The sequence below is a fragment of the Panthera uncia genome, chromosome D1 (assembly GCF_023721935.1).
Source record: "Panthera uncia isolate 11264 chromosome D1, Puncia_PCG_1.0, whole genome shotgun sequence".
Taxonomy (NCBI): domain Eukaryota; kingdom Metazoa; phylum Chordata; class Mammalia; order Carnivora; family Felidae; genus Panthera; species Panthera uncia.
Genome location: NC_064808.1, coordinates 65,881,045 through 65,902,921, shown reverse-complemented (window position 1 = coordinate 65,902,921; position 21,877 = coordinate 65,881,045). Strand labels below are relative to the sequence as shown.

Below are 21,877 nucleotides of genomic sequence, written 5' to 3'. Positions count from 1 at the left end.
GTTCTTCAGTTCTTTCTGACCATAACCTAGCATTTACTTGGGCATTTCTCTACAATGATTCTGGTTTTATAGCTTGGTTACGCTGTTTTAAGCTTGTCTCAGGTAAATTTCTTTTCTAATGTAACCCTGTCCCAGGACCCCCTGCCTCCACCCCGATAGAATTGCCCCAGACCTACGTGTGGGAGCATACAGACACCATCCGCTGAACGAAGCTTCTTTCTCTAAGACATCTGGTCTCAGGGATTCTCCACTGCCCCGGCACCCACCCCTCCATCCTTCTCAGTTTCACTGGTAGTCCTGGGAGAGTTTCTCCACCTTCTCTTTCCACCTTCACCCTTAGGTTCATAGCTACTTGTGCTGATAGCAGAGAGTAAAGAATGATTCAGGGAGTGTGCATTTTTTTCCTTCTACCACAGGGCTGCTCTCTGAAGATTTTCTACTGAATTTAAACTAGCTTTGTCTCAACTGACCTGACGTTTTCTCTGTATTCTCTTTAACTGTATTGATGTCATTTTGTAAGGAGATAATGAGTTTAGCATGTTGTTCACTCCCTGCGTTCTTGTACTCTTCCCAGTATTCCTTCTCACTGAGTTTCTCAAGAAATAGTTTCTCAGCATTATTTATTTGCATGTGCATATCTGTTGAAAGAAAATAAAGATACCATGTCATTTCTTTTGTTCTTGCAACCATTATATGTTGCAATCAGATTTTATGAAGTTAAGGTCTGATACTACAATGCTGTTAATTCATAAATACAAACTTTTAACTCCAATTAAAGGAAATCTAAACTATTCGAACTGTTGTTTATCCCTCATAATTCATAATCTAAGTAAAATTAAACTTCAAATTTAAAGTAGATGTGTGGTTTTAGGCCGTGACTGACAGCTATAATAGACAACCTATATGCCTAGGAACCCATAAGCTTAAATTATTCCCATGATAGCTTGATAAGAGTCCTTTTTTGTACAAGATTATGTTGCATATACTTTTTATTAATAAATTGTGATTTTTCTGACCATTATGCCTCTGGGCAAAGTGACCTCAACTTGTATCCTTGTGCTGTCCTTGGCAACCATTTTTTGTAAGTTGGCTGATTCCATTATCTAAAGTTCATTGTTTGGGCTTCCCTTGTGTGAAATGATATCATATCATACCAAATGATACCATATCATACCAAATGATACCATGTCTTCTCCTGCCCCCACTTATTAAGGCCTTCAGAATGAAAGATAAATTCACTAGGACAGTATGTGCAATTGAGCTATCTCAACTGTATAAACTTTTAGTTCACCCTGATGCACTTGCTAAACGTGATATGTTACTCAATCTTTAGGCGGGGTCTCATGCTTCTAAATATTTTGGAAATGGAAGCATGCAAAGAACAAGGTACAGTGAAGTGAATGGCTATTTGTCTCAATGCCACACACCATCTGGTTTGAGAGCTCCCTGAAGGCAAGACCACATCTTATTCATGTGTGTAAATCCAGCACTTGGCACAGAGTCTGGCAATTAGTTGGTGCTCAATAAATGTTTATGGAATGACTGAGACACTCCATTCAGGCCAGAGGGATGTTCTTCAGTACAGAGGGCCAGAAGGACTCCAGACATGCCTTTTTCCAAATATGTAAATAAGATATTTTTAAATCCCTTAATAAATGGCACTTGTTGCCATTAAACAATTAATACTGTTATAACCTATCCGATGATCTGTCCTCTTATTTGGTTAGATTGCTGCTATCTCCAGCACTCTCAACAATAGCCAAATTATGGAAAGAGCCTAAATGTCCATCAACTGATGAATGGATAAAGAAATTGTGGTTTATATACACAATGGAGTACTACGTGGCAATGAGAAAGAATGAAATATGGCCTTTTGTAGCAACATGGATGGAACTGGAGAGTGTGATGCTAAGTGAAATAAGCCATACAGAGAAAGACAGATACCATATGTGTTCACTCTTATGTGGATCCTTAGAAACTTAACAGAAACCCATGGGGGAGGGGAAGGAAAAAAAAAGAGGTTAGAGTGGAAGAGAGCCAAAGCATAAGAGACTCTTAAAAACTGAGAACAAACTGAGGGTTGATGGGGGTGGGAGGGAGGGGAGGGTGGGTGATGGGTATTGAGGAGGGCACCTTTTGGGATGAGCACTGGGTGTTGTATGGAAACCAATTTGACAATAAACTTCATATATTGAAAAAAAAAAAAGATTGCTGCTATCTCAGCCCTGGGCCACATTCAGCCTTTGAGGGGAAGGCTGGTTAATGTCACTGAAGATTCTGGAAAAGAGGTGGAGGTAGCGGCTATTGTTATACTTTCCCAGAACCTATCTCCCTTCCCTTCTCCTACCCCTTGTCAAATCAGTAGGCCAATTACAATGGTCCCTTCTCTTGGACATAAGGATTTGTCCAGGGGTGAGCATGTGTCTCAAGCAAGGCACATGCTCAGAGTCCTTCTACTGAAACTGGTGGAAAACATGTCTCTTTTGTCTCCATTTTGAGGTTAAAAGGATGTAAGGTGAGAAGTGTCTATTGTCTGAGTTCCAGCCTCCTGGGAACAATAGCCTCAGTTAAAGGAGCCATCTTTCAGGGGGAAGACAGAGAGAGGAGAAAGATAAGAGGTAGAGGAGGAGGACAGTAGGGGAAGAAAGAGGGAGAAGCAGAGGAGATAGATTAAAAAAAAAACAAACTGAAATCTAACAGCATGTGAGGCTCTGGTGGGTCCAGGTCAATAGCAATCTGACTTTTCTGTTTGATTTTATGAAAAAATTAACATCCTCCTTGAGCTTAGGCTATAGTTTGGGTTAAAGTTTTATCCTTGAGACTAAAGAGTCCTAAGTTGGAAAAAAAAAAGGGGTTACCTCAGTCCTTCTCAAACCTTCCTATGCATAGGGATCCTCTAGGGTCTGTCACAATGCAGATTCTAACTCTGTAGGTCTGGCTGGGTCTGAGATTCTGCCACCCCAAACTGGCTTGCCTGTAAGCGACTACCCGGTACCTGACAGAACTGCATCAGAAAGCCTTTTCAGAGCCACCTGCCCTCTCACTTACCTCTCTCTCCTTTGGCACCTGTGGGCTCTTTTCTTTCTTGGATCACCTCCCATGCCCAGCACTCCTCCTCTCTGCCTGGTCACCCAGCTCGGCGCCAGTCTCGTATGACACACACGTTCCATCACTCAGCCCAAACCATAAACAGGCACACCTCTGCTAGCTGGGCTCATTTCCCTGCGAAGGCAGTTTCATGAGCACATTTGAGTATCCTTTGTGGTCTCACTCCCACCTCAAGGGACTTATTAAAGTACTCCTTCCAAGCATAAGTAGAACTCTCCTGGAAAGGAGCCCTGAGAAATACAGTATCTACCACCTCATGACATCATCATTGCCCATAAGAAGATGGGTCAGAACAGGCTTATGGGAACAGTTGTGGAGACCCCTAAAAATGAAGTTTTCTGATTGCTGTTTTTTTGTGTTGTTAACTATTTCATTCAAAACCAAAAATAATTACAGATGGTGTGCTTGCTCTTTGTCAAGTGCTTGGGTAAGTGGGCTCTATGAAATACTTGGGACACATTCAGGGAAGCAAGTCCTTGTTTTGCCTCCCAGCTTCTAGTACTGCTTCCAGAGAACACTCAATGTCTTTTCCCAAGCTTTCCAGCTTCCTAGCTAAGATGATACTTATAGAGGTCCTGGCAAAAGTGGTTCTGGAAATCTTAGCAGCAAGTTGAGGATAAAGGAATGAAAAACAATTTTTTTTTTTTTTTGAGAGAGAGTGTGAGTGCACAAGTTGGGGAGGAGCAGAGGAGAGAATTCTAAGCAGGTGCCATGCTTGGTGTGGAGCCTGACTCAGGGTTCAGTCTCATGACTGTGAGATCACAACCTGAGCTGAAATCAAGAGTCAATTGCTCCACCCACTGAGCCACGCAGACGCCCTGAAAATCTCTTTTTAATGCATGTGTCAAAGCTATGTACGACTTCCCCACAGGACCACGGTATTTCCTAAGCCCATGACAAGAGTAAATCCTGGGTCTTTCATCTTCTACACCTAGCATCATTTCTATCCATGTCCGCCAACCTTCCCCCTGGTCAACTCTAATCCCTCTCTTCACCTAAATGGGAGTGTTTGCTCCTTTAGCAATACTGGTGTGGGGGGAAGCTTTATGGTAATATTCACCTTGTTCCCAAGTCTGAACTGAAGTTGAAGTCAAAGAAACTGCCAAACAAGAGAATTTCCCCAAGAAAGAACAAATCCCCACTGTGAGGACTTCAGGGTGGTAGCTAACAGGATGTTATCTAGTGTCAAGACCCAGGTGGTTTTCTTCTGTCTTTGTTTTTGATCAGTGCCCTTCCTCCTTCTCACTTGGCTTCAGTAGCTCTGCCCACTTGTTATTTCCCTCTCCTGTCCATTTACCCACACGTGTGTGTGCTTGTGGTGTTAATGATCTCATCTGAAACATGTTCGTAGCATTTTGAACATATTAGGAGACAAAAGCATTAACACATTCAAGAAATAATTTGATGCAGCTTTATAATTTTCCAAGTTCCTAAGCCACCTTTTAAGTTTTCTTCCTGGTCTCTTTCAAACTTCCATTTTTCCTTCATTGCTTCTTCAACATCTTCTCTTGTTACAACTGGTAATTCCTCCAACTTCTCTTCACTCAGCTCCTTCAGTAGGTTCCGTATGTGCCAAGTCTGTTCATCCTTCAAGCGTCTGTTCTGTCATGACAATCAACAGTAGGTAACAGCATCTGCTCAAATATTTACATTGATTTGCCTCAAAACAGAGTCACACTGAGGCTTGTAAAATGAGAAAAAACATTTAATGAAGTAAGTTTATACAATATCTCTAAAAGCTTATGGAATATGGAAGACTCAAAATAAAATTAAACCCATCAACATAGTAACTATTGGATAGAAAGTTACATTTTAAAAAATTGTGTTATTAATTTCCTAGTCTATCACTCTATTATAGGATCAGTGAACATTAAAGTTAGACCTTGGAGGCCAATTTCTTCAATCTCCCACTAATACCATTCTTCAGCGATTGTCATTCATTTAGTCAGTATTTATGGAGCATCTACCATGTGCCAGGAGGTCTTCTAGACACTAGGAGTATATCAGTGAACACTATACACAAAATACAGTGGCACCTTCTCCTGGCCACTGGATTTGTCCAGGTTGAGCATGCTGTCTCAAGCAAGCATATGCTCAGAGTCCTTCCCTGGAAATACTTTCACTGAAACTGATGGAAACATGTTTTTTGGTCTCCATTTTGAGGTTAAAAGATGTAAGGCGAGGTGTCCATGGTCAGAGTTCCAGCTTCATGGGGACAACAGACTCAGAAAAAGGATGCTTTGGTTGCAAAGGTAATAATTTAACTGCAACTAGCATAAGCATAAAGAGGATTTTAATTTTTTCATATGACCAAACAGCCAAGGCAGGATGCCACATCTGGACCAGAGCCTTACATGCTGTCAGATCTCAGCTTTAAAAACTTTTTCTAAATCTGCTCTCCCCCTCCTCTCTCAAACTCTCTCCTTCTCTGCTCTCCTATTCCCCCCCTTATCCCTCTTTTCTCTCTTCCTCTTGAAAGTTGACTCCTTTGTAAAATGGTACAGCTACTCTGCTAAAGAAGGATGCCAATTTCTTATAAAACTAAACATTTGCCTATCATACAACTCAGCAACTAGGCTCTTAGGCATTTATCTCAGAGAAATGAAAGCTTATATTCACATTGATACAATGCTTACAAAACTGTATGTATCATAGCCAAATACTGGAAACAACTCACATGTCTTTCAAAAGGTAAATGGTTGAATAAATTGTGATATATTCATATCATGAAATAAAAATGAATAAAAGGAACCAACTAATTATACATGCAGCAAACTGAATCTCCAGAGAAATTCTGCTGAATGAAAAGAGCCAATCTCCAAAGATTACTTACTATATGATTCCATTTACATAACATTCTTAAAATAACAAAATTATAAATATGGAGAACAGGTTAATGGTTGCCAGGAGCTAATGAAGGGGCAGAATTGGGAATGAGTGAGTAGCTATATTAGGATAATATGAGAGACACCTGTGTTAATGGAAATGTCCTATGCCTTGACTGTATCAATGTCAATATTGTTAATGTTAATATCCTACTTGTGATATTGTACTATAGTTCTGTAATATGTTATAGGAAACCAGGTATTGGTATACAGGATCTCTCTGTATTATTTTTTTATAACTGCATGCTAATCTGTAATTATTTCAAAAAAGTTTAATTTAAAAAATGAAGATCAATCAATATTAGCAACTGATAAACAATTTATTGCTCTTTAATAAGTTCTCAAATAACTCCATTTTCTTAAATGAAATTGATTCATGTTTTGCTTTTCTTATAAATAAATTGAATTACTTTGGCTCGACATGAGTTATCTGAAAATGAAATATTTGTAGAAACTTGAATAATAGCAATGGAAATATCCCTTGCCAAACTATTGCATTCCTAATACTTTTTCTAAATATGGACTTTTCCACTTATTTTTGTAGAAATGGAAAATTCCTTTATCAAGTATAGTCCGAATACTAAATAAATCTTTATCTGATTTTATTTATGTTAGGTAATTATAGTAAGGCAATAATTGCCTCAAAATCAATTCCAGCTGAAAAATAGGCAAAAAATACCCAAAGACAGTGATCATTTAAAAACCACTACATATAATTCATAAAAGAATAGTGTGTAATAAGTCAACAAATTTTCCTTTTACTTTCCATACTTAGCACAATACTTGTCAAAGTGAATCCAGTCCTCTTAGATCAAATTTTTAACACAATGACTATCCTTTTAAAACATATGATATTTTCATTTATAAATTAAAATAGTATCATATGTCCTAAAACTGTATTCAAAAATTACATAAACATGACTAAATCATATTTGGCATTATATATAAATTTAATAGCATCTGTATTAAACTTCCCAAATCCCATAGTGAATTACAAGTGGATGGGACATGTGTCTGATAACATGTTACAAAATTCACTATATCTGAAAAATTATTTTGAGTGATATATGAAATACAATTTAGTTAGCTATATTCACCAATGTGTTTAAAAAAAGACATTTATCCTATAAAGCAAACCATTATCACACCATAAAAATAGAATAACGTAGATTAAATAAATAAACTACAAAGAAAGAACTGATTTTGTTTTGTTATAAGGCCATCTCATGGGCTCTGCCTTTTTAACTTTTTAAGATTTGCAAGAACAAGAAGTTGCCAGAATAGTACACAGAGCTTCGCCTTACTACACCCTGCTTTCCCCAATGATGACATCTTATATAACCACAGCACCTGAAAATGGAGAAGTTGACATTTGTACAATGGTATTAAGTAAATTAGAGAATTTAATTTGGATTTCACCAGTTTTTACATATGCTCATTTTAGTTGTTTTTAGTGGATAAGTATTAAGAAAATTTGCCACATATACATATGAGAATTATCACCAGACAGATGGCATTTGAAGCCATAGTGTTAAGTAAGGCCTTTAGATTTAAAGAGAAGAGTGGAGATCAGAACCCTGGAAAATACCTGATTAAGGGATGGTTCTGGGAAAAGAGCAGTGAATGAAAAACAAGAAATGGTTGGAGAATATGGGGGAATATTAAAGGATGTGCTGGCAGCCAAAGGAAAAGAGAGTTTCAAGATGACAGGGCTGATGATGAAGGCACGAGAAATAAATTAAAGACTAAAAAGAGGCCATTGGACCCGGCTAATTGGTCATTAATAACTTCTGTCCTAGCAGGTGTGGTGGAATAGCACGAGTGAAAGGATGAAATGGAGGTAAGGAAGTGGACAGAGTGAACTATGAAATGTCTAATGACATGAGTGGAGCATACAGAGAGAAAGAAAGATAATCAATGAAGTGACAGTCCAAACAAAATTCACACAAAGGAGGACATGATGGGGAGGAAGGATTTCTGAGTTTGACCTAATGGAAGAGAAAAAGTAGGTCTTGTTAATGAGTCATATTTAATTTAGCAAGTAAATATCTGTGACCTCAAAAATGTTTCCTTCACTGGTGTTAGTGTGAATCAACTCAACAAATATTTATCGAACACCGACTCATGCTGGGCCCTTCCGGAGAAACAAAGGTAAGTAAGATTTGATTCTGCTCCCTAAAGAGCTTTCAATTTAATAATGGAGATACATTTGTATGGAGCATTCCAGCTTAGTTTGGGGGAACAAAAAGGAGCTGGCCAAGAGAAGAGCATTCTGGAGGATGAAACAGCCTGAAGAAAGGTACAATAACGAGCAAGAGTGGGTTTTCCAAGATTTAAAAGAAGCAGTGGTGAGCAAAGGGTGGAACAACTGGAGACAAGGTTGGAGAGGTGAACAGAGGTCAGATCTTGTAGGGCCTCAAAGACTTTAGTAAGGAGCATGGATTTAATTTTCTGTACCATAGAAAGCCACTGTAGGGTTTTAAGCACTGAAAGGTTTACGGTATTCAAAGTGTTGCACTGTGGAAAATGTACTGAATAGAAGAAGGATGGGTAAGAGCTGGTGGCAGCCTCAACTGTGGCAGTAGCGGCATAAATGGAAAGAAATAGATACATAGCTGGAACTAGTCTGCCTCTCCATGTTCGTCACTGCTGGGTCCACATGATCCCAGAAGAAGACATAGGCCTATCCCATAGTCATGAAAATAAGAATTTTGTTTCTGGCTTCAAATGAGGGGCTATGGGAAAGTGATCCCTCAGTCCTGATGTCATTTCCACAAACAAATGGAAGTCCCAGTGCTGACCACTGGGTGGTGTGCATTGGTCCTTGATGGCAGTTCACTCATCTAATGTGCTGTGGATCTCATCATGTGGAACCTGCATCCAAGCACCTAGACCAAATGTCCCCTTTCCATTTTCACCCACAGACCTGAGTTTCTGATCAACAGACTTTAGTAACTGATCGTTGAGAATCACGACAATGTCAGGGTCACAGTTATATCACCACCATATCTAGTCCCCAAAATATTGCTGAATGAATGACCAAATTAGCCCTATTTGGAAGACAGGAATCCCATGTTATAGGAGGGAAACTGGGGCTCACATCAGTTTTGGCCAAAATGCTACCAGCCTTAAGTTGTACAGTCAGGATGCAATCTTAGGTCTCTGACCCCAGACTCCATTAAAACTTGTAGATATAGTCATTTTAGACAAAAGCCAAATAAAACAGTTAACTGTGGAAGCTTTAGAGTCCATATAAATGTTTTAGTAGAGAACAGTCTCAGCGTTTCCTTATCCCCTTAAGGGAAAAATTGTGTTAATTATCACTTAGTCATATACAGCATGACTTTGATATTCATTTCAATCTGATTTTATAAATACAACATATCATCTTAAACATCAGTCATTTTAACAACTGAGATTATACTTTTCAAATAATATTTACATATGCACACTCTGAAAATCTAAGAGCAAAAAGATATAGAAATTAAAAACAGAGACCCAATGTTTTATCATTTGGCTAAATAAGAAATTAAATGATAAATGTGGTTTCAGAGCCTTAAAATTTTTAACACAAGACTCAATGTCATCATGTCTAAATAACACAGCTCAAGCTGACTTCCTTCAACACTGTAATTAATATAATAGGAACAACAGTACCCTTTTGCCTTACATGTACAAAAAACTTAGATTGTAAATTAATCAATTCCAAGCACTAAAGAAGATACTTTCCTAGAGTACATGTCATCATAATTCACAATTTTAAAGCATTTGTGTAAATGTTTAATAACTAGATATAAGCTTTAAATGTTATACTCACTCTTTCATGATACTTTTGGTTCTTTTCTCTAAGTCTCTTTATTTGAGCCATAAACCGTTCTACTGCATTTTCCTTTATTTGACAGCTGATAATAAACAAAGATAAGATGTTTTACAATTATTTATCTTGGAAAATTAATGGGGCAAATTTAAAATTTTAAACTAAATTATTTGAATTGAAATAAAGTATTAGATACATTATAAAAACCCATTTAGGGATCAGAAAACTTTTTAAGTGATTTGTGTGTGTGTGTGTGTGTGTGTGTGTGTTTCTGAGTATATTTTCCTCACTAAAATATATATTGGAGAGATAACTTCAAGTTTTTTTTCTTAAATCAATCCCCATTTGTACTTCATAATTTTTATACTTTCTAACTATCTATAAATAATTAAGCTTAAAGGGAACCTAAAGAAGGGCATACAGAAAACATGCTTTCTAGAAATCTAAATATTTCAAACAAAAATGACAAAACAAAGGCTTTATAAGTGCAGGCACATCTTCTTGAAAGAGAAAGATATACTAGGCATATCTTTGGTTCAAGTTCCTTAGCACGCCATCTCTTCTATAAATAATAAAAGCTTTCCTGACACAAACACATTTCTTTAATACCCAACAAGTATTTGTTGAGCATCTGTCAGATACAAAGGAGAGACAGAAAGGTGCAGGAAGACTTTGATGTGGGCTATGTGATAAATATTTGAAGTGCTAAGTATATCTCTACTACCCAGTACATCTTGTAACTTTAAATCTGAGACCAAAGTAACACAATGGAAACAACTTCATGTAAATACCTTGCCTCAATTAAAACAAAACAAAACAAATATATAGCACCTCTGTGGTGTAGTGAACAGAGACGCTGTTAAAGATTGAGCAACTCTTGTTTTCAATCTTGTCCCTGTCCCTTCTTACCTACATGATCTCAGGCAAGTCACTTCTCTGAGCATCAGTTTCCAAGCTATCAGTGGTGACAACAATACCTAGCCCTAATCCTATAAGGATTAAAATAAGACATTGTATGTGAATGTTTCTAGCATAGAGTAAGTGCTTAGTAAATTTCGTTGAAGTGAATCTTATATCCTCAGCCCTTCCTCCAAAATACCATTTATATTTGTGATATTGCATGTTTGGTAGAGAGGAAAATAAGACTCCTTCTTTCCCAATAATGAGAAAATGCAACATAAAAACAAAACAAGCAATCCATTTTAGTGGCAAAAGTACTCTGTTTGGATACTATGAAACTTGGATTTCAGGCCTGCTTCTCCACTAACTGCCCAAGGACTCTTCACCTAGTTAGGCCTTGCCTTACTCTTCTGTAGGTAAAAGAATTGAAGGGGATGAGCTCTATAGTTTTTCAGTTCAAAAATTATACAATTTAAATTGACCATTGTTCCCTTTCATGCATTCACAAATAACAAGATTTAATGAGCTGCTGCTTTGTGCCCAGTATTGTTTATGGCATTATGGAGATAGTGTTGAACAAGACCTCTGTGATTCTTGCCCTCAAGGAGCTTACATTTTATTAGACAATAAAGAAGTAAACACACAATCATATTACTTACCCATTGTTATGGGGGAAATAACAGGCTAAATGGAAGGGTGGTTTCCACACAATAATAATAAATAAGTCTATAGGTAGGTATAAACCATCTTTTTACTTCTCACCTAAAGCTTAGGTATGCAAAAATTTTGAAGGAACGCCTTCTCTACCTCCCATTTTAAGGGGAAAAATAAAAAAATATTATGAGAATTATTTGAAAAAAGGCTATGCAAAAGCATAAGAGACTGTTAAAAACTGAGAACAAACTGAGGGTTGATGGGGGTGGGAGGGAGGGCAGGGTGGGTGATGGGTATTGAGGAGGGCACCTTTTGGGATGAGCACTGGGTGTTGTATGGAAACCAATTTGACAGTAAATTTCATATATTAAAAAAAAAAAAAATTAAAAAAAAAGAGAAAAAAAAAAAAAAGAAAAAAGGCTATGCAAATGTTCACACATTAGGCAATTTCTGCAATTACAAATATGGCAACCTAACTCTCAGTATGGGTGAAGCAGGCAAATGAATCTCAAATATGTAGTCTCCATTGGTTGAGAGAGTCTTTGGATGGTCTAGTTAATAGACTTACTAATGGCTTCAGCTGAGAGCCTTCCCTGCTGATGACTGAGTATACAAAGATGGGTCCAGAGACTACATCCTGCCCCAACCCCAGCTGCTGCATGGCACAAACTTACATTAAAAAAAATTATTTCATATTCATTTTAAATTCAAATTTAATTGCGCATCCGGTAATTTTATTTGCTATATCTGGCAACCTTACACTTCAGCCAACCACCCCTCTGCTCAGAGCAGTTAGGGGCAAATGACCTAGGGCTCTGTCTTTTGTTCCTTCTGCAGTGAGCTGTTCAGAAAGATCTAAATAGCACCGGCAGGCCTGGGGGAGATTCTGAGATGCCCAAAAGATTTGTGGCTCACATGGTAGTCATAGGTCTAAGTTAGCTGAGTATTTCCTTGGAATTTACTTCAACCTCCTTAGGTCTCATGAAGATGAAACTGAACTTCAGAACTCAACACTCTTAGCCACTGTGGGAGTTCAAGCTTCACTCTTCTCTATATACTTTTTCCTTTTTATAACTTTCTCAGATGCCATAGTAGTCCACATGTCACACTAAATGCTGAAGCAAGTTGGATAAACTAATGAGATAATAGATATTAAAGCCGTTTGGAAAGGATACACATTATTCTGAAGCACAGTGACATGAAATGGTTAGTAATACAAGGTGTCACCTTCCCCCTTACCTCACTGTATTATTAAAGTGTTATTAATGTGTCAACTTTCTCCCTCCATGCAATTTCATTGAAAATTCTCAGAAGTAAAATAGATAAGTCTGGATTTAAAAATTTTATACTTTTATCTATTTTTTAACCTATAATAATATCTATACCTATTTCTGGGTCTATTCACACATTGTAGAAAACTGGGGGAAAAACAAGTACAAAGGAAAAAATAAAAACCACCATTACCTAGAAATGGTGTCACTTTATAGATTTGGCATTGACAGTCTCAGCTCTTCACAATCATAGAGGTTCATGACCTTATTTTCTTGGGATAGATTTAAAAAAATGTTCAGTTGTTCAGAAGTCATTGATTACCTACTACGTGCTCCCAGCTCTTTGTTCTAAAATGAGATTGTGTAAAAGAGAAGGAAGATACTTCCAGGGGACCCTTGGACAATCCTTTCTCAGATGGTGAGGTGGGTGTTTTGGCCAATTTGTCATGTGACAAAAGTTCTGTCACCTGGGAACACCTGGAATGAGTCAAGTGTCACTAGCAGAGTATGGTACAGTCAGGCCTCGACTGTTTCAGTCCATGAGATTGTTTATTTAGTCTTAACAAAGCAGAGAACAAAAGCATGAGATGTTCAGTTTATATCTTGTGCTAGATCATGAGAATTTTTAAATGTTTGTCTTTTTGTAAACCTCTGTTAAAGACTGGCCTCTGATTGACCTACAAGAGAAACGGTTGTATTTGGATGTCATCACTGTAAACCATGGCAGCAAATTAGAGAGCAGGTTGTATTCCTAGAGCCTTTTTGTCCACCTCTCCGAAGATGAGATGAGGGAAGTTTTCAGTTAGGTTGACAAATGAGTGTGGGTAGTTTCTGGTTAAATGTTATCTCAAGTAAAAAATAAAAGGGAGCTTTGTCACAAGTACCTTCTTGGGTTTCTCAGTGTTCTGACCCTTTCAGTCAACTGCCCTCTAAAAAGAACAGACAGATAGATTTGGAGTTTCTCAAGAAGGAGGTAGATTTTATCTGAAGGTTGTTAAAAACAAATCTCTTGAAGCCCAGTGTCACAGGCTAGTCACCAGCATTCCAGGCTCCCCACTTTCAGTCTTGTTCCTCTCCAATAAATAGTTTCTCATACTGACTCCCAAATATTCCACTGGACTCGGTTTATCTGAGCCTTGCATACATCATCAGTTCAGTCTTACCCTTTCTCCCTCACTCTGCCTTCTCTCAGTTCCTGGGCTGTGAAACCTCTCCCTCTCTCCAGCGTTTCTTCCATAAGCTTTTCTCTCTTTTACTTTATCTCTCCATAATACCTATTCCTCTTCCAGAGATCAGCTCCAACGTCACTTCCTCAACAAGCTTTTCCTGACACCTCTGACCATAGTTTAAACCTTTAGTTAAACTGTTACACAGGACCTTACACTTTTCTTTCATACTGTCTTAATTGCAGCTATGCAATTTTGTAAAAAAAGCTTGAATTAGTTGTCTAATGTCTGTCTCCCATGTCTCATCAGGGCAGGAACCAGGTTTTCTCTTTGTTGTTGTCCTTTAGCACTTGCCTTGGACTTGGTAAATATTCAAGTGCTTGTTCAGTAAATGCATGAATGAAGTACATGCTTTTTTAAAAATTTTAATTCCAGTATAGTTAACATACAATGTTATATTAGTTTCACATGTACAATATACCAATTCAACAATTCTGTACATTACTCAGTGCTCATCATGTTAAGTGTACTCTTAATCCCCATCACCTATTTCACCCATACCCCTACCAACCCCCCTCAGGTAACCATCAATTTGTTCTCTATAGTTAAAAGCGTGTTTTTGGCTTCTCTCTCTCTTTTTTTTCTTTTTGTTCATTTGTTTTGTTTCTTAAATTCCACATATAAGTGAAATCATATGGTATTTGTCTTTCTTTAACATTTCACTTAGCATTGTACTCTGTAGATCCATCCATGTTGTTGCAAATGGCAAGATTTTATTCTTTTTTATGGATGAATAATACTCCATTGTATATGTTGAATAATAATGCTGAATAATATTCCATTGTGTGTATATATATATATATATATATACACACACATACACACATACACACACACACACGTATACTCTGTCGATCTCTGTATCTATTTTTGTGCCAGTACCATAGTATTTTGATTACTACAGCTTTGTAGTATATCTTGAAATCTGGGATTGTGATACCTCCAGTTTTGTTCTTCCTTTTCAAGATTTCTTTGGCTATTCAGGGTTGTTTGTGGTTCCATGCAAATTTAAGGATTATCTGTTCTAGTTCTGTGAAAAATGCTGTTGGTATTTTGATAGGGATTGCATTAAATGTGTGGATTGCTTTAGGTAGTATGGACATTTTAACAATATCTGTTCTTCTGATCCATGAGCACGGAATATCTTTCCACTTGTTAGTGTCATCTTTAATTTCTTTCATCAGTGTTTTATAGTTTTCAGAGTACAGGTCTTTTACCTCCTTGGTTCAGTTTACTCCTAGCTATTTTATTCTTTTTGGTGCAGTTGTAATGGGATTTTTTTGCTAAGTTTTTCTTCTGCAACTTCATTATTAGTGCATAGAAATGCAATCAATTTCTGTATACTTATTTTGTAACTTGTGACCTTACTGAATAAATCAATCAGTTCTAGTAGTTTTTTGGTGGGGTCTTCAGGGTTTTCTATATATAGTATCATGTCATCTGCAAATAGAGTTTTACTTCTTCCTTCATTACCATTGTGGATACATTTTATTTGTTTTTCTTAGCTGACTGCTGTGGCTAGGACTATGTTGAATAAAAGTGGGAGGAGTGTACATCCTTGTCATGTTCCTGACCTTGTTCCTGACCTTCCTGAAAAAGTTCTCAGTTTTTTGCCACTGACTGTGATGTTAGCTGTGTGGCTTTCATATATGGCCTTTATTATGTTGAGGTATGTTCCTTCTAAACCTACCTTGTTGAGGGTTATGAAGTACATTCTTGTGTGTAAAAGAATGAAATGAATTCATTCACTCCTTAAGAATTACACATTAAGACACCTACGCTGTGTCAAAAGCTGAGGTTCAAAATCTCTCCAGCAGTTTACTATCCATGAAAACATAAATATAGAATAGGTATTACCTTTAGTTTTATCTTCAGCTCCTGGGAGTGAGACATTAGAAATATTGTTATTAAAAATAATTCTATCTTTTGGATTTGATTTGTAGCCACTGGAGATGACACTAACTATTCTCTGTTGTATTTTAAGAGGTAAGCCAGCCAGCTGTTATATACAAAGTGTACACAGTATGTGGGAGAGTGACCAATAATACAATGGAGGGAGAGAGAGATCCAAATCCACATTAATGAATGTGGTTTCACAGCTACTACTTGGAATATATTATAGTCAAAGTTTCAAAACTTAAAAAAAAAGTCTGCACATAGCACAAGAGTTCAATTATGCTTCCAATCTACCTCTAGTCTGGCTCTCTTGACAACTTTTGAGTGCATTACTGTCCGTTTGGAGTTATATGAATTTTAACAATGATTTCCATTTGCATATGGGGATGTTTGGATTTCATAATCTAAGCTTACTGATAGTCTAGAAGTGCTTCACTGGTAGGCAATTGGATTTCTTTGGGTGGCTCATTTTGAATATCCTTTTTATTTGCTTTCGCTGTGTTGTCCATTGTGTTGCTTCGTTAGTAAGAGGTATGCCTGTTTAGAAAAGAAGTAGGAAAAGCAAATAAATTCTGTCTTTGCCCCTCTACTTGTGTTTACTCAAGATAAGGAACTGCCAGCACTTAATTTAAAACTGTTTTTCCATTCAGGCTAGGAAACCTATCAGACCTATCATCCACCACAGTGCTGGGACATCAGTGAATCAATGGATTCTTGAGTCTAGTAAGTTCCATGTTTGGACCAGGTACAGCATTTCCCCATTCCAAAACATTTTCTTTTCTTTTTTTAAAGTTTATTTTGCGAGAGATTTGAGCGCACATGCTCACATGTGCAGTGGGGGAGGGGGAGGGGGAGAGGGAAGGGGAAGGGGAGGGGTAAAAAGAATCCCAAGCACGCTCCCTGGTATCAGTGTGGAGCCTGCAGTGGGGCTTCATCCCAGGAACTGAACTGTGAGATCGTGATGTGAATCGAAATCAAGAGTCAGCTGCTCAACCAACGGAGCCACCCAGGTGCCCTTTCCTACCCAAACTTTCTAAGACACTCACCCCCTTATGTTATCCATCTACATCTCTTGTCCCTATCAAGCTTTTCTAAGAACAAGGACTATACTTTTCCAGTCATTTTATTTCTCCACAGTGTTACTGCATATAATAACAGCTCAGGAAATGTCTGTTAATTTTTTTTAATTAAGACAAAACAAAGAAGCACAATTTTCTGTGAGCTAGAATCCAAAGAAACTAGAATCCAAAAGAATTAGGTATGGCTAGGGTTGTTAGAGCAAATAAAAGCACATATTCCAATGTTTTTTTAAATGGCTAAAAGGTTTACAAATGCAAAGTAATAATAGTAACGTAATATTTAGCAGTCACTGCTCATCAGCTATCGATTGCTTTTTATCTAATAAAAAAAATTCTCAAAAATAATATATTTTAAGAGTGAAAAATCAGGTCCACTGTTCACAGATTTTTATAGTGAACAGGAATACTTGATGGATTTTGTATAGGTACTAAAGTACTTCTTTTCAGATTATAATCTTAACAGATTTTTATCTTCTAATTTCCACTAATTAAAAAAAATAAGTGCCTAAGCTTCAATCAAAGTAGTAGTAGTTGGGTATGGTAGAAAGAATTTAACCTTTGTAATTATTTATTTAGATGGCTGGGAAGTCCATGAGAGTGGGGATGATGTAATTCTTGTGCATTACTGTATTCCCCACCTAGCACAAGTAGATGCACAGTAAGTCCTTGTCAAAGGAAAAACTGGATGGATAAATCAGGCAGACATGTTTTAATCCTATATCCACCACCTATTATCTATGTGACCTTGGGTAGGTGACTTAATCTTTCTGAGCTTCAGTTTCATCATCTATAAATTAAGAGCAAAAATCATACTCTAAAAGCTGTTATAAGGATTAAATAAGCCATTATTTAAAGCACCTAGCATAGTGGGTGACATACAGAAAGAGCTTAGTTAAGTATTATGCCCTTTTAGTTAAAGCTCCAGATCAGGCTTTTTCAAACTCTGGGTAACTAAAGCAGAGGATGTCTACCCAATGCCAAGTATAATGATGTGTGGAAAAACTAATCCATGCGGTTTGCTATTGTCAACCTTCATCATTGACTTGGGTCACTGACTCGGCAATCTACATAGATCACTGAGATCCACAGTGGAAAATGTCTCTGAAATGAAACACTTTTTCCTAGACATGCTGTTTTCACACCTAGACCTCCAGTGAGGCTCAGTCTTTGTGTCTGAGACTTTTCTTTTCCAGCCAGTGTGCTCATCTCTACATTCTAACAGATTCGAGTATATGTGAATGCAAACATACTATATAATACTTTCCAACTGAAAAGCACACAGCTGTCAACAAAAAGATTTAACACATTAACACAGAGTAATATATTAAGTGGTATCTTCTCAGATATGAAAGTATTGAGAATAATTTCATAAACTACACAATAAAATGTGCTATTCTCCCATCACAGTTCACAGAAACTTGTAAGTTGAGTAAAACTTGCTTTTTTTTTTGTTTTAGATGCAGAGTTGAATTTTTATATTATTTTCTATTTTAGAATTAGAAATTTTAACTTGACTATTGCGCAAAGAGGTAACATGCTGACAAGTGTATCATTTTGCAACAATAACTTACTACTTAACAGTGATTGTTTTACTATAAATATTTTATTTAAAAGTTAAAACAAATGTTAACATTGATCTCTAATTTTCCTTCTGAGTCATATGGAGGAGATCAAGTGTTAGAGTTTCCATCTATAATACCCATCTGGTGCTGGAGGAAAAATGACCTCATTTTGCTCATTACCTCAGTTACCTGGCTCTTAAGTTTTCAGCTCTCTGACTAAAGTATTATTAGTTACCTAACTGCAACTCATGGCAAAGCACTTTAACAAACTATGAGTGAAAATGAGGATCCATTAGCACAAATTATTTATCCATAAACTATTTTAAGATTTGTTGTTTTACATACTTTCCAGAAAATCAGTAAGCAGAGGATTGGCCTCTTAACAGATGCATTTTTGCAATGAGCTAATGACATTACTTCAGAATGTCCTTCTACATTTGATAATGTCCTACAAACAATGGGGATTTTCATAAACATTTACAAGGATTTACAGTTCCTGTCCACCTAGAGGACTTCTATCTCAGCAAAGGGTGAGGACCCTAGAAAAATATTCACACAGTAATGTAGGTTATCTTCCAGGAGGTTTTATGAAGAATAATTCTTGACAGATGGACACCTAATCTGTGTGTCAGTAACTGCAAACATCTATCTGGTGCCTGCTCTGTGCATGGTCCTTAATTATAACATATGGAAGAGGCAAGATCTCTACTCAGATAGGAAGAAAGAAGCATACTCTAGTAGGACTTTAAGAAAAATAATGAACAACTTTAAAAGGCTAGCAAGATTGTGCAGGCAATGAATGCTCTGGAGATCTTTGCTCACAGTATGACCTTTTGTACTATCTGTTTGTCCTTTCCCAATGCTCTTTGGGCATTCCATATGCCATGGAGCGATGGCAGGCGAGGAGGCTAGGTTTGAAAGACTCAGGTCTCCAGCCTTTTCAGAGCCTACTCCATAATCACTTTCTGTCAGAAAATTTTTCAAAACATATTCTTCAAATGCTTCTCAGTGGAAAGGAAGAAGTCTGTTTAGAAAAAATGGACATAGAATAGCCATCTTATTCAAATGTACTGCTATCTCATAATGCTTTACTTGACTCTGCAAAATTACCCCCCCCCCCAAAAAAAAAAAAAACCAAAGAGTGCATTCTCAGGATCCTGGCTCAATACTGAGAAAGCTCCTAATGACTTTTTTCATGACTTTGTGGAGCCATGAATATCCAGAAGCCTCCTAATGACTCTTTCCAAATTTTGTGGAGGCTGAGAGGGATGGCAGCTCTGCTCTAATAGCTTTTTTGACATTTGAAATGGATTCTGATGTTTGTTATGTAGATTAGAATGGAAGATATTTACTTAATAGCATTAGTAACGGCAAAAGTTCTGAATAAGATTTCATCAGAGATTGAGGGCATGATTTAGTGAAAAGATCTCTATATGGGTGTGGGAAGTCTCGAAGTCTATCTAGTACTGGCTCTGCCATTAACTAGTTCTAAATGTGTATGTCTAATAAATAATAATAATGTAGTAGTATCCCATTATAGTGTTAATTGCAATATATATTTGAAAGCATTCATGGTGTTATACGCTCATTTGCAACAAAATATAATTCCTTTAATACTGAATAACAACTAACCACTTCAACAAACCATCTTTGGGTTTTCAAAAATATATGTTGGAACATATATTTGGAATATATATTTTCAAAATATATTTTCAAAATATATGTTGGAACATACCTTGTTGGACACAAAGTAGATGCTCAATAAATGTCTAATTTGAATGACCTGCAAATAATGTATACTCACTTTCTTTATCCATGGCCCTATTTATTTTCTCATAATGTTGTATATACCCTGAATTTAGAAAGTAAATCACTTTTAAATTCAAATTCTCACTTATGCTAGAACATATTGTTAATACAATATTTAAATGTTTTAGAAATGCTTTTCAGTGTAGGGGTGCCTGGCTGGCTAAGCCGGTTGAGCATTTGACTCTGGATTTCAGTTTGGGTCATGATCTCATGGTTTGTGGGATTGAGCCCCACATCGCTTGGGATTCTCTCTCCTCTCTCTGCCTCTCTCCCACTTGTGCTCTCTGTCTCTCTCAAAATAAATCAATAAATAAACATTTAAAAAAAGAAATGCTCTTCAGTGTATGTTAAAAAGCGCTGAATTCATTTAAAGCCTTTTAGTAGTGAGAATATCACCTAAAAGTTAGCTTAAAACAAATTCAGTCCTTTTTTTGTATAGATTATGTATATACAGCCCAAAACAGCTTTAAAATGTAAAACACAGCCAGTTTGGAGATATGGTAAACAACCAAATATTCAAATCAAGATATTTAAAAATATCTGGATAAATAACACTTTCAACTTTCACATGCCTAATTGGTGATGTACATTACATTACCATGTATTTTTTTCACCAATACAAATCCTTTGGTCAGTGGGACATTTCTGAACTGCAGTTCCCAAATTACACTTAGCTTCTGAATTGGTCTATCTTCTGATCCAGATTTGCTAATAACAAATAGTTTGAGAAGCATTATATTATACTAATTTCTCTAGCAACCAGAACTACTACATTTTTCCCCCAACTCCTGCTGTCCTTCAAGCTTAGAAATGTCAAAATAAAAGAGACATAATTATGAAAAGAATGTTGTGAGGATAATGGAAATACATGTAGTATTTTCAAACTCTGATGGTGGAGGAGAACCAAAGGGCTTCCATTTTCAGAGAGCAGTGGTGAATACAAAGAGATCTACTGGGGCCAGGTCTTGGGGTGGCAGTAAGGAAATCCATAAGCAATTATCACACACACAGTGATAAATACCCAGGTTTATTGTTTTCCTTCTCTGCCTTAACAGAAATATGTATATATATATATGTCTATATATATATATGTATATATATATACATACATATATATGTATGTATATATATATGTATATATATGTATATATATACATAACAGAAATATATATATGTATGTGTATATATATATATATATATATATTTTTTTTTTTCCTTCAATGGGACATCTCACACTACCCAACCACCTCCTCAACTCTCTCTTGCCCACCAGAGAATTAATCATGGAGCAAGAAGGGGAGTGAAGAAGAAAGTACTGTACAAATCTAACATTAATAAAAGAAAGAAACCTAGCATCCTGTGAACAGGATGTTGCAGGATCCACGGCAAGGAGCTAAAGCCAATCTATGGACTGTGGAGGAGAGTGGGGGCAGGGGGCGGGGGGAGGTCATCAGCAACACTTAGAGCTTTCGTGGGAGGGCTCCATGATGGCTCTGAGAAGGTTGCAGGGAGGTGTGAGTCCTCACTCAAAACGCATTCACAAGACCAGGAATTCGGTGAGAAGAGTACTAAGCAAAGCAAGACTTGAGTCTAGTTCTGGCTCCTCCACTAGTGAGTTTTATAACCTTGAGTCTCTAATCCCCTCTGACCCTGAGTTCTCTTCCATCTTT

At 37.0% G+C, this 21,877-nt stretch overlaps 1 protein-coding gene across 6 annotated transcripts in view; it reads right to left on the bottom strand.

Moving 5' to 3' along the window:
• Positions 1 to 21,877, bottom strand: part of CCDC83 (coiled-coil domain containing 83) — a 46,938-nt gene that overhangs the window by 24,443 nt on the left and 618 nt on the right. For 4 of the 6 annotated variants that reach the window (XM_049620183.1, XM_049620160.1, XM_049620169.1 and 1 more), the window contains 4 exons: positions 16,172 to 16,294; positions 9,811 to 9,895; positions 4,548 to 4,710; positions 471 to 638 (listed from right to left, as the gene is read on the bottom strand). In XM_049620183.1, the coding sequence (XP_049476140.1) occupies positions 471 to 638; positions 4,548 to 4,710; positions 9,811 to 9,895; positions 16,172 to 16,266 (511 nt within the window). In that variant the 5' untranslated portion in view covers positions 16,267 to 16,294. Of the gene's footprint in view, positions 1 to 470; positions 639 to 4,547; positions 4,711 to 9,810; positions 9,896 to 10,719; positions 10,803 to 16,171; positions 16,295 to 21,877 lie in introns of those variants that run through there. The other 2 variants (XM_049620193.1, XM_049620202.1) reach the window with 2 other exon arrangements.